This window comes from Malurus melanocephalus, unplaced genomic scaffold (genome assembly GCF_030028575.1).
Source record: "Malurus melanocephalus ecotype Western Australia unplaced genomic scaffold, MMel_1.1 scaffold_574, whole genome shotgun sequence".
Taxonomy (NCBI): Eukaryota; Metazoa; Chordata; class Aves; order Passeriformes; family Maluridae; genus Malurus; species Malurus melanocephalus.
Window position 1 is genome coordinate 403611 of NW_026623806.1, and position 15972 is coordinate 419582.

The window sequence follows — 15972 nt, forward strand, 5'->3', positions numbered from 1 at the left end:
GTGACAGCCCCTCTTGCTGTCTCTGGACCAGGCAGCAGTGCCAAGAGCTGAGCAATGGGATGGACACGGGGAAATATGGGAGTGCAGAGAGGTGTGTGGGGTACGGGGAGCTGCCCCCGTGCCTGCAGGAGAGGGCAGCTCCCCACTGCCGAAGGGACAATTGGCAGCCTGCTAATTTAATTATGGAGACTGCAGAACGAGGATCTCATCTTCCAGGTGCTGAGCCTTGTTAAGCTAATTGTCTCCCTCTCTCCGCTTTCTTCCCCCTCCCACATTGCCAGAGATGCTGCGGTTGCCTAATTAAGTTATCAGAAAGATAATGGCTGGTTCTGAATCCAGCGCCTTTAAGAAAAGCATCCATCTAATAATGGCTTTTCTGGGAGTGGATAAATGCTGAGGTGGAATTTCGGGTGGCACGTGCTGGGGGCAGCCAGGGCTTTTCCCAGAGCAGGGTCAGCGTTTCTCCAGCCTGCTCTCAGCAGGGTGGCCCTGCTGGTTGGGGGAAATCTTCCCGTTGTTCTCTGCTTGATGACACCTCTGCCTTGTTCCTGGTGCAGTCAAAAACCTGCCTTAATTTCTGGGCTGCATCTGGACAGTATTTCCCCCCAGCCCCAGYGCAGGAAGGCTTTCCTGGGATGGGCACTCCAGCATTCTCTGCCTCTCCCCTCTCAGTCCCTCCGCTGATCCAGCCCTTCGAGTTCCCRCCGGCCTCCATCGGGCAGCTCCTCTACATCCCCTGCGTGGTCTCCTCCGGGGACATGCCCATCCACATCACCTGGAGGAAGGAYGGCCACGTCATCCTGTCCGGCTCTGGGGTCACCATCGAGAGCAAGGAGTTCATGAGCTCCCTGCAGATCTCCAGCGTSTCCCTCAAGCACAACGGCAACTACACCTGCATCGCCAGCAACGACGCTGCCACCGTCAGCCGCGAGCGGCAGCTCATTGTGCGGGGTGAGCCCGGGGGATGGCCCGGGCTGGGTGGGCAGGGAGGGAGGGAGAGCAGTATGGTGGGGAGCAGATGGAATTGGGAAGGGTGAGGAGCAGGGCTGAGCCAGGGCACCCCCGTGCCCACAGACAGAGGGGAGCTGTAGGGATCTGATTGGGATTTTCCTACAGTGACCATCTTTTCTCCCCAACTCCTCAGTGCCTCCTCGTTTTGTGGTCCAACCCAACAACCAAGATGGCATTTATGGAAAAGCYGGGGTGCTGAACTGCTCTGTTGATGGGTATCCCCCTCCGAAAGTCATGTGGAAGCATGCTAAAGGTAGGGATGGGTCACGGCAGTGTAGGGGGAGAGCATCCCTTGGGTACAACCCTGCCAGTTCTGAGCCTCAAGGGCACTCCTCTGCCTYGCTGAACTCTTGTGTTTCTGTGTCCCCCTCTAGGAAGTGGGAACCCCCAGCAGTACCACCCCATCCCCCTGACGGGCCGCATCCAGATCCTGCCCAACAGCTCCCTGCTCATCCGCCACGTGCTGGAGGAGGACATCGGCTACTACCTGTGCCAGGCCAGCAACGGCGTGGGCACGGACATCAGCAAGTCCATGTTCCTCACCGTCAAGAGTAAGCACCCGGGGCTGCGCCGTGGGGCATCGCCATGGGGACAGGGACGTGTCACAGCCACAGGGGTGACACAGGGGCAGAGGCAGGCACGGGGGGCTTGCTGTGATAGAGCCTCCTTCCCTGTTCTGAAGGTTCCAGGCGCGCTCCGGCCTCAGCTCCGTGCACCCCCACGATCGATGCGCAGGGCACGGGAGGGCATTGATTCCTCCCCTCCAGRGACCCGCTTCCCTTTTGCTATTAAACACACTTTGTCTTTAATAAAACCAAGCAATCAATCTACATCATGCAGGAGGAAAGGAAATAGCTGGGCTGCTTTGACAGGGATGGGCTGGGAAGTGTTGTTAGACACCGTGTTTGAACTGCGTGTGTTATTGGATTGCTCTCCCGTTGCTATCAGCAGAATGTATAATTGCCAGCGCCGCGTTATTTATTGGGCTCGTTGCTGCCGGGAGCATTCAAACCTCCAAAAGGAGTGGTGAAAGGAGTCCAGCCCCATCACGTTCGCTCTTGTGTGTCTGGAGGAAGGGCTGGGGTCAGGATTGGGATCTGAAGGACTAAACTTTGCCCTGACCGTGCCAGGGATGAGGCAGAGAGCACTCTGTGCCAGAGGGAAGCCACGAGAGCCACCACGCCCTGTTTGTCCACCCAGGATGCCGCGGGCAGAGGAGACGTGCAGCCCTCTCTGCTCACCACCCTGCCCAGCCCAAATCTTTCTCTCCTGACATKGGCACCTCTCAGGGGCTTCTCCCCTCCCCACCCACCCTCTCCCTTCCCAGGTCCCCGTTCCCCTCCCTGTCAGCTGTTTAATTTATCCCTCCGACTGATAAATCAAACCCAGCGACTTCAAACAAGGCACTTCAATGAGGTGCAGGTACAAAGTCGAGGCGATTAATCCCGAGTGAGCGTGCCAAGTGSGGGAGCCCGAACCGGTGCCGTGTCCCTGCGATCTGCTGTAATTGCATCCCAGGACAGGTTGCTTGCTGACTTGAATAGCACATAACCTTATTAGGCGAGMGCTTTTGCATCTCCCGGAGCCCTCGCCGCCTTTGAAAAGGTTTGGATGAATAGGTAGACGAAGCGCCACAGCCAATTAAGCGTTAGATGGGCTCTTTGTTTTGTTTCATTTTGGGGTTTTTGTTTGTTTAGTGAAATGTCAGCCCAATTAAAGGGAGATCAGCGCTGGCTTTCCCTGAAAGTCAGGCCACTGCGGACTGAGGTAAATGAGAGTTAATCAGAGCCCAAACAAAGCGTGTTGGCGGTCAGCAGGGAGAGGGGAGTGCCACAGCCGGCTCGTGTCACAYGTCCCCTGCTCTGATACCACAGTGAGGGCTCAAGGTGGCACAGCCAGGTAAGACACTGGACAGTGTGTGCCACCCTGGACTTGGCAGAGCCAGGAGGAGCTGGACACTGCTTTGTCAGGGAGTGGCTGAGGAAAGCCACCAGATTTGCTTGGGGAATGTCACCCTGGGGTGCGCCTTTCCTGTCCCTGGGTTCCCGCACCATGGCACCCTGTCCTTCTTCCTTGGGGAGGAAGTCACCAGCATCCAGCCAGGTGTGGTGGGGAGAGCTGGAATATCCGAGCAGTGCCCGGGGGGACAGCAGGCTGGGCTGGCGCAGGTGAGGGGCCCAGCAGCGCGTGGTAAATGCCATTTAGCACATGGCTGCACACCTGCTCGGGTGTCGAGAGCGTGCGGGGTGGGGACAGTCACATCCCCGGGGGTCCTGMTGGCTGTRCYGAGTGGCAGCACCCCGGGWATTGGGGAGGGGGCTCCTCTGCCTGCTCCGTGCCAGCCCCTCGGTGCCAGGGGTCCGGACAGGGAAAGGGACAGGGGTCTCTGCCTGTGGTCGTGGCACAGCCCTGTTTGGAAGTTCGCTGCCACACGGCACGAGCATAACTGATTGCTTCCATGCAATTTGAATTAATCTCATGCTTCAGGTGAAACTCAGCTAATCAGTGTAGAAAGGAAGCTGAGACGGGTGCAATCAAATTAACATCACAGAGCCAGCTCCAAACAAGAAAGAGGGGGGCGAGGGAGGCAGGCACAGCCCTTGTCACCCTTGTCACTGTTCTCATTCAGTTGTCACCGGCGCTCTGCGCAGCGGATCGTGCCCCAGCCGGGTGTGGGACGGTGGATTGTGCTGCTGGCTGTCAGCTCCCTTTGTTGCCAGGCTTATCTCTGCCCAGCCAGCGGGGCCAGCTCTGCCTAGGGCCTTGTTAACAAGGCTGTGGGCACCAGGAGAGGATGGCTGGGTGGGCTGAGCCCTGGGAGGATGCATGGGCACAGAAGGTGCCTTTCCTCGAAGGAAACCTGTGTTCCCAGAGTGCTGCTTGASTTGTGGCTGATGCCACGTTATTGATGTCCCTGCACCCAGGAAGGGATCACAGAGAGGTCAGAAGCAGCCCCCAGCCACTCTTGGAGATTCCTGCAACCAGTCCCAAGCTTTGTGGTCTCTCTGCAAGCTGCAGAGCTGCTCCAGGGCAGGTGTTGGGCACCCATGCCCCGATCTGTGCTATCCTCACAGCTGCTTGGGCCTTTCATGGGGTTTGTTGTGCTCTTTTCCTGCTCTGGACTACGTGCAGCTCCCTTGGGACCCTGGCAATTGAGAGAAGTTGATATGTTTACATCCAAGGAGCTGCTTTTAATCAAACATCAATAAGTGCATTTCAGCGAAGCAGAGCCTGAAACGAGCTCCTCTCCCGGGGCCCTGCTGGCTGGGAAGGGGCCGGTGTAGCCAAGGCTGCTGAAGCCCTGAGGGGCAGGAACAGCCCCTGACGGCCACACAGCCTCTGTGCTGCACCCTCCTGCAGCCTAAATGGGGGCTGAGTGCAGGGGTGACATCCCAGGGGGGACATCCCACCCTGCAGAGTGGYCCCTTGATGGTTTCTATGGCAGGAACTGGGGGCAGTGGGTCTGGCAGGAGGCGAGGATGGATGCAGAGCCCCTGACCCAGCTGTSTGTGCCCTTTGCTGTGCTGTGCAGCCAGCTGGGCTTTGGGACAGGTGCCAGAGGCCCCGGCTGTCCCTGTGCTCTGTCCTCACCCTSCTGGGGTGCTGGGGCTGGGACAGTCCTCCCCAGGGCTGCCTCTGTCCCGGTGTATCCCTGACCCTGCCCCAGTGCCAGAGCAGGGGCAGGAGCTGGGCATGGCACAGGGCAGAGTTCAGAGAAGCCTTGTGCTGTTCCTTGTAACCTTTGGTGCCCCAGGCCACAACATCCTTGCCCTTTGCCCTCCCCTGCCAGCTCGGGGGTGGCCGTGCTCCCCTCGGGGCAGGATTGTCACACGGGCACCAGGCTGGGCACCACACTGTCCTGCACCCCTCCAACACCAGCAGCTCCGGAGGAAAGGTTTCCTTYGCTGTTAATTGAATTACATTGCCACAGAAAGCCGAGGAGTCGTAGCTCATTAGAGCCTCTTGTGTCCCATTAGAACAGTGTGTGTTGCCTTTGCGGATTGTCATTATCATACATTACTGCAGGACTCAGCACTGCTGTTTGTTTATGCATTACATTTTTTTCTGCTTACCCAGCCTGCCCTGAGTCCCCCAGCCTGCACCTCCTGTGCCTGCCACAGCCAGCTCACTGCATGGCACCGGGGTGGCACCAGGGYTTGGTTTGTGGAGCAGGGAAAAGCCAGGCCAGGGATCAGCACAGCATCCTCAAGGCTTAGACCAGCCATCCCCATCTGTGCTGCACCCACTGCTCCAGCACCTCTGGGTTCTGCACCCCAGCCAGCTGGTGACCAAAGCACAGGGTGTCCCCACTGTCCCCGTTTGCATATTGGGGTGGCTGTGGGAAAAAATCATCCTTAATGTCTGCAATGCAAAGGCGGCCTTGCTGATGGGAAATCACGCTCTGTATTCTGCCCAGGTTTATACGAGTGAATTATGCAAATCCGTGATGGAAAACATTCTTCCTCTCATCCTCGGGAGTGTAAAACCTTAGTCAATAATTCATACCCGCACGTCTCAGACTGGAGGCTTTCTCTTCATTATAGTGTGCACTTGGTTATTTGTCTTTCACGTTTTATTGTCTACCCCGGTGTAATGCTATGCATTATAAAATTTATCTGCTTCATTATTTTATGATCCTGAGCTGTATAATGCAGCGAGACGGTTCCGCTTGGGGCTGCGCGGTGAGAGCCGCATGCGCCGTGTCCTCGGTGGGTCCGCGGGCTCTGCGGGGCCGGGCAGCCACAGGTGCCACCCGCCCGTCCCCCCGGGCACACGGGTGACCCTTTGCCTCCCACAGTCCCGGCCATGATCACCTCCCACCCCAACACCACCATCGCCATCAAGGGCCAGACCAAGGAGCTGAACTGCACGGCGCGGGGCGAGCGGCCCATCATCATCCGCTGGGAGAAGGGGGACACGGTCATCGACCCCGACCGCAACATGCGCTACGCCATCACCACCAAGGACAACGGCGACGAGGTCATCTCCACCCTCAAGGTGAGGCCTGGGGGTCCTGTGGGGGTCTGGCTGGGTATTGGAGGGAGGAAGGTGGCACTGTGGGGTGCAGGGAGAGGACGGGTGGTCCCCAGTGGGTGTCACAGGGAATGGCAAAGCTGAGCCCAGCAGGGTTGGGGTGTTTGGAGTCCCGTGGTGAGGATTGCAGCTCTGGGCAGTGATGGCAGGGGAAGGCAGGGGACAGTGCTCAGGGTGGCTCAGTCTGAATTGGCTCCTCTCCCTGGAATGTTGGCAGCTGAAGCCAGCCGACCGTGGGGACTCGGTCTTCTTCTCCTGTCACGCCATCAACTCCTACGGCGAGGACAGAGGTTTGATCCAGCTCACTGTCCAAGGTACTCCATMCCCCATGTGTGAGCCCTGCAGTGCAAAGCCTCACTGAGAGGGTCCCCCTGCTCCTGGGGGGCTCCCCTGACAGTGTCCCTAACCTGCCTGCGTGTCCCCAAGAGCCCCCTGACCCGCCGGAGCTGGAGATCCGCGAGGTGAAAGCCCGGAGTATGAATTTGCGATGGACGCAGCGCTTYGATGGCAACAGCATCATCACCGGGTTCGATATCGAGTACAAGAACAAGTCAGGTAGGTGACAGTGATGTCCCCTCCCTGTGCCACAGCGGGCTGGGGGCTGGCCTGCCCAGGCAGGTGAGGGACTGCCCCACGGGTGCCTCCAGGGGAATATTCTGCATCCCGTTTCCTTTGATGAAGAAAGGAGAGAGCGGCATTAATGAAATATGGTAATTTCGGTTGGATGGGAGCATTTGAAAGGGAATATTAAAAGAGACAATATTTGCAGAAAGTCGAACCCCGATGCACAACAGCGAGAGAGGGAAGCAGCACCTCTCCAGGGGTGCAAAAGCTGGAGGTGCCTGGGGACCTCACCTGCCTGRGCACAGCCCCCTCGGCACTGCGGGCCCGGGATGGGATTCGGGTGCTGACCCTCCTGTCGCTCTCCTCCGCTCTTCCAGATTCCTGGGATTTTAAGCAGTCCACACGCAACATCTCCCCGACCATCAACCAGGCCAACATCGTGGACCTGCACCCCGCCTCCGTGTACAGCATCCGCATGTACTCCTTCAACAAGATCGGGCGCAGCGAGCCCAGCAAGGAGCTCACCATCAGCACCGAGGAAGCAGGTGCTGCTCCCCGCTCCCTCTGCGGGTGCTGGGCAGGGGGAACACGGGGCTGCAGCCTGGGGGAGGCTGCCTGAGGTACAGCTCTCCTAAAACCAGGGGTTTTCCTGCTGAGGAGCTCCTGAACCTTCTCAATGTGCTGTYTTGTTTCCCCACAGCTCCTGATGGCCCTCCGATGGATGTCACCTTGCAGCCGATCACATCCCAGAGCATCCAGGTCACCTGGAAGGTGAGCAAGGCCCAGAGGGTGTGTGGGCTTTCCCTGGCCATGGGGGCTTGGCCAAATGCTGTCCCAGCTTGTCCTGACACCAAGCATGTCATCAATGTCACAAAAGTCAGGAAGGATTCCCCAGGAAAAAGGAAAACCTGGAGGGTGGGCATGCAGCTCACCTCATCACACYCTTATCAATCATGTTTTATAACAACCTCATTATCTCATAGGGTGTCTGTGGGGGAACATCGGGCTGAGAGGATAAATATGTAAAAACTGAGGTGCTGGGTTGCAAAGTGGTTTGAGCAGAGATCAATAAAACTTAGAATCGGATTTATTTTTCCAAAGCTGCCTAATGAAAAATARAATTGATTATAAAGTTAGGACTTGGGAATGAACTGCTAAGTCAATAAATTTAGGGTTCCAGCTTCTCCCCCCCCCTCCCCTTAAGCACTGAAAAACAGATTAATGAAAAGTAAGATTCACTTGAAAGATAAGTCACTTCGTTTTAGGAGTATTTCAGCAAGATGGATCGCCCTGGCATTGTAACATAAATTTGCAATCAACCCTATTGATTTCTTAATGCTTCAGAGAAATATTGTTAAGATTGATCTCAATCTCAGGCTGCCAGACTTGGGGCTTCTCCTGCTCCTGTTGGGGACTGGTGCTGTCCAGGCAGCACTTTCCTCTCTGGTTGCTCTGAGGACCCACAGGACCTTTTTTATCACTATTTTGCCACTCTGTGAAAAGTGGGGAGGGAAAACAACTTGAAAGACTTGAGAAAAGCCATTGGGGAGAGGTGGTTGGGGCACCAAGAGCCCTATGATCCTCCCACCCTTGTGGCRTCGCTCCAYCSTGCCCTCATCRTCCYTCAGGCCCCAAAGAAGGAGCTGCAGAACGGGGTGATCCGTGGCTACCAGATTGGCTACCGGGAGAACAGCCCGGGCAGCAACGGGCAGTACAGCATCGTGGAGATGAAGGCCACGGGGGACAGCGAGGTCTACACGCTGGACAACCTGAAGAAGTTTGCGCAGTACGGGGTGGTGGTGCAGGCGTTCAACCGCGCGGGCACTGGGCCCTCGTCCAGCGAGATCAACGCCACCACGCTGGAGGATGGTAAGGGTGGCCCAGTGACAAAACCAGGGCCAGGTCCCGCCTGGGGACCCTCAGTCACTCCCTGGCCATCCCAGGCAGGTCTGGGGTGGTGGCTCTGTGCGCCCTCCCCGCCCCCAGGAGCACAGGGGTATCGGGATTCCCATGGCACCGGGTTTGTGGCACCGTTAAAGGGTTCACGGTGGATTTTGGCACTGTGGAAGTACCAGGCAAATTTCCATCTGGGGCACACTCACTGGTGGCCTCAGTCGTTTTAAAAACAATGAGGAAAAAGTTTTGCAGTGCGTTTGCTCAGCAGTTTTTCATACTTAATTAAGGCTCTCGTTAGCCTGTCAAACCGCGATCGTTTCCTGGCTGCATTAGCACTCCTCCCGGGGTATTCAAAGGCCCCTGTTTTAGCAATAGTGTCTTTTCCATAATTATATTACCTTCATTTCGTTCAAACGGACTATCTGTATTAGTTTATTATACTCTGTCCCTAATTACATGGTGCTTATATTTTTGCACCTAAGTAATATGAAACAATAATCATTTTCAAAGAGGATCGTTACGGTGATGTATTATCATTTAAATGCTCATAAAAATTAGAGTTACCTCTTGCGGGGCAATGGGATCTAATTACCTCGCATCCAGCCAGCTCTCCCACTCTCCCCTCGCTGGGAAGCATCCTCCCTGTCACCACCAGTGCAGGGTTCACATCCACCTCGCTGGGCCAGGAGAAGGAAAGGATGCTGGAGGCAGAGCACTGGTTGTGGGATCCAGCAGCGCAGTGGGGTCCGTGTGGGTGCGTGGCACACGGCTCCTTCAGCCTGGCATCTCCATCCTCCTGCTGATTGTCCTCCTCTGTGTGCCCTGCCCAGTGCCCAGCCAGCCCCCCGAGAACGTGCGGGCCATCTCCATCACCTCGGACGTGGCCGTGATCTCGTGGTCGGAGCCCCCTCGCAGCACCCTCAACGGGGTGCTCAAGGGCTACCGGGTCATCTTCTGGTCCCTCTACATGGACGGAGGTGAGCGCTGGTGGGGAGCGGGTGACACAGGGGACCCGGGGGTGCCACGGGGGCTGACAGGGCGTGTTCCTGCAGAGTGGGGCGAGATGCAGAACATCACAACCACGCGGGAGCGAGTGGAGCTGCGGGGCATGGAGAAGTTCACCAACTACAGCGTGCAGGTGCTGGCCTACACGCAGGCGGGGGACGGCGTCCGCAGCAGCGTGCTCTACATCCAGACCAAGGAGGACAGTAAGTGGCACTGCCACTCTCTCGTGCCCGAGGGCTGCAGCGGCTGCCAGGGCACAGGGGAAACCCCCCGTGTACAGCCACGGGCAGGGCATTTCCCTTTCCCTTTTTTTCTTTTCCTTAAGTGCGGATATTTAAATATTTACACCCCGCCTGCCCTACTTTAATGCCATTAGCTCTCTAGCAGAGCATCCCTGGGCCTGTGTCCTAGGAAGCGCCAGATGCTGGGAGGGAGGCGCAGCTGGGCAGGGTACGGCTGACAGATTAAGGAGATGGCCATTAAAAGCCAATCATGATTTCTAAACCAGAGCTTGGGCTGCAATTAACCCTCCTGCCTCCAGCTCACACGGGGAGCGGAGCCACCCGTGGAGAGGCAGACGTGTCCCTGCCTGTGCTGTGACACCAGCAGCTGCTGCCCAGGGTGTGGCTGGGATGCCAGCCCCACAGCAGGATGCTGTCACATCTCCCACCTTGCTGTCACATCTCCCGGTACCAGCTCAGCCACGCTCTCCCTCCTCAGTTCCAGGTCCCCCAGCCGGGATCAAGGCGGTGCCATCCTCTGCCAGCAGCGTGGTGGTGTCCTGGCTGCCACCAGCCAAGCCCAACGGCATCATTCGCAAATACACCATCTTCTGCTCCAGCCCCGGCTCGGGGCAGCCGGTACGTGATGGGAATGGGGCTGGAAATCACCACAGTGTGCCAGGGAATGCTGAGCGGGCCAAGCAGGAACGGGAGGGAGAGCTGATGCCAGGCAGCAGCAGCAGCAGCAGAGAGCTCTTGGGGTGCACTGCGGAATTGTCCAAGGGCATCCATGGGCACTGCAGCAGGGAATGGTCCCATCATCTCTCTGTTCCCATCCCTTGGCATCTGCCCTGCTCAGCGCTTGCTCCAGAGGGGGAAACATGCCAGCAGCTGACGGAAAATGAGTAAAAATCCAACCTGGCCCCATCCCTCCTTGGTGAGGGAGAGGTTGATGGGAGGTCTGCAGACTAGTGCTTATCAAAAGCTCCTTCTCAAACTCATTTCACTATCTGAGCCTCTGGTTTCCAGGGCAACATAATCTTTTCATCAAAGCAACTGGTAAAACCGCTGGGATCCGATATTGTTTTCTTGGCATCTTGTCAAAACTGTCATTTGGGTAAAAAAAAAAAAATTATGTATACTATACAATATTCATATAGGTGTGTCTGCTTTGGGGTACACTCACATCCATGTCCCTGTAAGGACACGTGTGTGCGATGGTGAATGCATGAGTGGTCAGCTTTAAATGCACCCACCCTGTGCCACGGGGGTCGTGGAGCCCCATCCGTGCCCGGTGCTGCCGCGGTGGCACAGTCGGGTGCAGCGCCAGCCATTCCTTCCCCTCGTGGCGTGCTCGGGGCAGGGTGACTTGCCCCGGTGCGATGGGGACTGGCCCCAGTACAAGCCAGCCCTGTCCCCAGGGCCACCGCAGGGCTGGGGCAGTCGCTGTCAGTGATGCAGGAGTGATCCCACGTGGTTTTGGGGACCCCTCGTCCTCTCGCTGTGACCGCAGAGGGTTCGGGCCAGCCCGGCTGGGGTCGCCTCCGGGCTGGCCCCGCTGCAGCTTGGCATGTGCCAGGCAAACGTCCTTTGCCGGGAAGAAGCCACGACGGTGCAGCCATCTGTTCCTCGGGCTGCAGCCCGGCTCCCTGGAGGAATCACGACACCAGCTGGCTCTGGGCGGCACTGAGCGATGCGCGGAGAGCTGAGCAGGATAAACCGGAGCAGGGTGTGGGGCTGAGCTCCGGGTGATGCGCTGAGGGTCTCACCGAGGCTTCACCTCCGCCGTGTCGCTCCCCGCAGGCCCCCAGCGAGTACGAGACCAGCCCAGACCAGCTGTTCTACCGCATCGCCCACCTGAACCGGGGGCAGCAGTACCTGCTCTGGGTGGCCGCCGTCACCTCCGCCGGCCGCGGCAACATCAGCGAGAAGGTCACCATCGAGCCTGCGAGCAAAGGTACGGGCTGCCAGCCTGGGGGACACGTCCTCTGCTGTGTCCTGCGCCACGGGAAGCAGCGGCGGGGTGACCCCAGGGCAGGGAGGGGCAGCGCGGGGTCTGCTCACACCTTGGAGGGTCTGTGCATGAGCCCCCGCCCCAGGCTGACCTCCTCCTTGTCCCCCAGCCCCCGCCAAGATCATCTCCTTCGGAGGCACCGTCACCACGCCGTGGATGAAGGACGTGAGGCTGCCGTGCAATTCCGTCGGGGAGCCGGTCCCTGCCATCAAATGGACCAAGGACAGGTATGGAGGGGGCTGTGCCAGGGGCTGGTGCCAGCTGCGTGGCCCTGGCTGTGTCACACACRGCTCATGTGGCCCTGGCTGTGTCACACACGGCTCAYGTGGCCCTTCTGCCAGCAGCGAGGACTCTGCCATCCCGGTGACAGTGGACGGCCACCGCCTGATCCAGGCCAACGGGACGCTGGTGCTGCGCTCGGTGAAAGCCGAGGACTCGGGTTACTACACCTGCACTGCCACCAACACCTGGGGCTTTGACACCATCATCATCAACCTGCTGGTGCAAGGTGAGGGCTCCACCTCTGTGTGTGCCCTGCCTGGACACGCTCCATCCCCGCTGACTGGTGCCCGGGTCTGTCCTCGCAGGCTTGTGCCAGTCCAGGCATGAGTGAGGGGTCTCACTGGCATTTTGGGGGCACAATTTGGGGTGTGTGAGCATGTGTGGGGTGCTCATGAGCTTTCCCTCCTCCCTAGTGCCCCCGGACCAGCCCCGCCTGACTGTGTCCAAGACCTCGGCATCGTCCATCACGCTGGCCTGGATCCCTGGGGACAATGGGGGCAGCTCCATCCGAGGTAGGGCTGCTGTGAGTGATGGGACACTCATTCCAGAACCATGACTGGTTCCATTCTCATAGAACATATTTCCAGGCACACTGTGCCGCATTTTTCACTCTGCACCTCAGTTTTTCCCTCTCCAAACTGCCTCAGAAATGCTTCAGAGTAAGGTTGATGCCTCTGAGCTCTTAGCAGGGGCTGCCAGCCCTAAAGAGGGGCTTGTGAGGTTTTTTGGACAAGCTGCAGGGACTGAGGTAGCTGATGAGTGGCACATCATTGGGTGCTGGTGGCCAGGGCCAGCCCCAGTGCTGCTCCGTGTCTCCTGGCCTTGGTGCCACTCTGAACCCACCAGAGCAGGAATTGTCCCGCATCCCTGACAGGCTGGGGGCTTTGGGAGGGCTCCAGGAGCATCCCAGCTTTCCCAAGTCTCCTTTCTGCTCTGATTCATCTCATGAATTATACGTTGAAACAGCTGCGTGTGGAGGGGGGAGCGGGGAGCGAGGAAGGAGACCTCGCTTACAATTAATTAAAAGCATGAAAGTAATTACAAGCAAATCTCCCCAGCCAGCAGCCTTTCACTCCAGCGGACTCTGTTGATAAATTTGGTTATAATTGGATTAGAAATATTAAAAACACGCCGCATGTACAAAATAAATAAATAAGCAGTGGCAGGCACCGGGGTGGGTGGTGTGGGGGTGTCGGGGCTGGTGTTGGCACTGCTGGGAACCACGTGCCCATGGCCTTGGGAAGGTCCACAGGGAATCCTTGGCACTGGGAAGGTGTGAAAAACATCCCCACTGCTTTTCCCAAGCTGGGGCTGGGTGTTGACAGAAATCCTTGGTGTGAACACTCTGGAATCACCACGGTGGTACCTGGGTGGTGTTGGCACTGGAGGTGGTCCTGCCAGCCCTGCATTGTGCAGCTCATTATGCACACAGCAAGGCAGGAAGCCTACTCTTCCCTGCTATTTTTATTGGAGAATTGGCTACATATCCTGCAAAAATAGCCAAACCTCTCGGTTTTTGGTCAGCACGGCCGGGGCAGTGGGGATGTGCTGCCCTGGGATGCCCCGATGCCCTCGGGGCTGTCCCTGTGTCCCTGTGTCCCTCCCGGGAGCTCGGAGCAGCCGTCTCCAGGCGCTTTGTTGACGGCAGCGTAACAGGTTTGCTCATCTAGGACACAGTGTGCTTCCTAATACTCCTCATCACGGGAGAGGAGGCGGTGTGCAATGACAGAAGCAACTTCCCTGCAGCCTCCCGAGGGAGCTGCTTAATTCCGGCTTTCCCTTTATAGCCTCGCACCAGTCAATCACAGCGTGTGGGAATGGGCAGTGGGGCCGTCCTGGGAGCGCTGGGGGCAGGCCAGGGGTGACCAGGGGGCTCTGTAGGGGTGCCCACGCTGCTCTTGTTTGTGGCTCCTGCCTGGGTGTGTGTGGTGGGCAGAGCAGGCAGTTTACACCACCACCACTCGTGAGCGTGGAGTAAGGCAGGAATTGGTGGAGTAAGGCAGGAATTGGTGGAGTAAGGCAGGAATTGGTGGAGTAAGGCAGGAATTGGTGGAGTAAGGCAGGAATTGGTGGAGTAAGGCTGCGTTGGGCTTGGGCACAGCTTTGTGCCAGCCACAGCCCTTCCCCTCCCCCATGTGCCCACCCATCCCCCTCCTCACCCCGCAGGCTTCGTGCTCCAGTACTCGGTGGACAACAGCGAGGAGTGGAAGGATGTGTTCATCAGCTCCTCGGAGCGCTCCTTCAAGCTGGAGAGCCTCAAGTGCGGCACCTGGTACAAGGTGAAGCTGGCGGCCAAGAACAGCGTGGGCGCCGGCCGCATCAGCGAGATCATCGAGGCCAAAACCCACGGCAGAGGTGAGCCCGGCCCGCCCTGACCCTGCCCCTGCCCCGCTGGGGACACCGCTGTCCCCTCCCCACCCTCCTGACAGCCCCTGTCCCGCAGAGCCCTCCTTCAGCAAGGACCAGCACCTCTTCACGCACATCAACTCCACGCACGCCCGGCTGAACCTGCAGGGCTGGAGCAGCGGGGGCTGCCCCATCACCGCCATCGTGCTGGAGTACCGGCCCAAAGGCAACTGGGTGTGGCAGAGCCTTCGCACCAACAGCTCCAGCGAGGTGTTCCTGACCGAGCTGCGCGAGGCCACCTGGTACGAGCTGCGCATGAAGGCCTGCAACAGCGCCGGCTGCGGCAACGAGACCACGCAGTTCGCCACGCTGGACTACGACGGCAGTGAGTGGGGGACACGGGGTGGGCAAATGACACCAAACCAGGGGGCAAATGACACCAAACCAGGGGGCAAATGACACCAAACTGGGGAGCCCAGGGTGCTGAGTGCCATGCTCTGCCCTAGGCACCATCCCCCCGATCAAGTCTGCCCAAGGGGAAAGTGATGACGTGAAGAAGTTGTTCACCATCGCCTGCCCCGTGATCCTGGCCACGCTGGGAGTGGCCCTGCTCTTCATCATCCGCAAGAAGAGGAAGGAGAAGCGGCTGAAGAGGCTTCGAGGTGAGATGGGATTCAGAGGCACAGCACATGGGACCCCAGATTTTGTTCCTGGGCTGTGTCGTTGTGCCCTAAACAACTCCCTAAAATAAAATTCCTTGGTTTTTGTGTCTCCTATACAGATGCGAAGAGTTTGGCAGAAATGCTGATCAGGTGAGTCTCGTATCTGCCTGTGTCTGTGTCTGGGTGGGCAGGCAGGGGAATGGTTGGTGCTGGGGGTGGTCCTGGTGGCTTTCAAGCCCCGGTGCAGCCCTCACTCAGTCTCAGAACTTCTGGGACTCCCACTTGTGAATGTTGTGGCAGTGCCTCTGCAGCACAGCAGCTGCTCCTGCCTGCCCGAGGGTGCCAGCACCCACACTGGAGCTTGCCTGGGCAGAGCTGAGCCCCGGGTGGGCTGGCTGGTGGCAATCCCCAGCCCTTCCCCGGCTGGAGACGCCGGGGCTCTGTCCGGTAATGGGCGGGTCTGCGTCCCCTCTCACTCACAGCAAGAATAACCGCAGCTTTGACACGCCGGTGAAGGGACCCCCGCAGGGCCCCCGCCTGCACATCGACATCCCGCGGGTTCAGCTCCTCATCGAGGACAAGGAAGGCATCAAGCAGTTGGGTAAGCACAGCCCAAGCTCCCATCTCCTCCTGCCCTGCAGTGCTGGGGTGCCATGGATGGGCCGAGTGTGGGCCAGCAGGTGCCCACATCGCCTGGGCAGAGAGAGGCCTGAGCTGCAGCTTCCTCCCACAGGGGATGACAAAGCCACCATCCCGGTGACCGACACGGAGTTCAGCCAGGCCGTGAACCCCCAGAGCTTCTGCACGGGCGTCTCTCTGCATCACCCAGCCCTGATCCAGAACACGGGGCCCCTCATCGACATGTCCGACATCCGCCCCGGCACCAGTGAGTGTACACACAGGGCAGGGGTGGGGGAGGCTGTCCCCAGAACCGGCC

At 58.5% G+C, this 15972-nt stretch overlaps 1 protein-coding gene across 1 annotated transcript in view; it reads left to right on the plus strand.

Moving 5' to 3' along the window:
• DSCAML1 (DS cell adhesion molecule like 1) overlaps positions 1-15921 on the plus strand; it is a gene marked incomplete at its 3' end in the record, with an annotated part of 22482 nt that extends 6561 nt beyond the window's left edge. Inside the window, exons 5-26 of the mRNA XM_057382532.1 lie at positions 673-951; positions 1145-1264; positions 1386-1562; positions 5810-6009; positions 6263-6359; positions 6472-6600; positions 6987-7154; positions 7310-7380; positions 8238-8478; positions 9336-9482; positions 9558-9713; positions 10231-10370; positions 11535-11688; positions 11855-11972; positions 12090-12253; positions 12441-12539; positions 14194-14382; positions 14471-14758; positions 14880-15035; positions 15155-15185; positions 15518-15636; positions 15769-15921. Of these exons, the coding sequence (XP_057238515.1) occupies positions 673-951; positions 1145-1264; positions 1386-1562; positions 5810-6009; positions 6263-6359; positions 6472-6600; positions 6987-7154; positions 7310-7380; positions 8238-8478; positions 9336-9482; positions 9558-9713; positions 10231-10370; positions 11535-11688; positions 11855-11972; positions 12090-12253; positions 12441-12539; positions 14194-14382; positions 14471-14758; positions 14880-15035; positions 15155-15185; positions 15518-15636; positions 15769-15921 (3396 nt within the window). The remainder of the gene's footprint in view (positions 1-672; positions 952-1144; positions 1265-1385; positions 1563-5809; positions 6010-6262; positions 6360-6471; positions 6601-6986; positions 7155-7309; positions 7381-8237; positions 8479-9335; positions 9483-9557; positions 9714-10230; positions 10371-11534; positions 11689-11854; positions 11973-12089; positions 12254-12440; positions 12540-14193; positions 14383-14470; positions 14759-14879; positions 15036-15154; positions 15186-15517; positions 15637-15768) is intronic.
• Between the last annotated feature and the right edge of the window lie 51 nt (positions 15922-15972).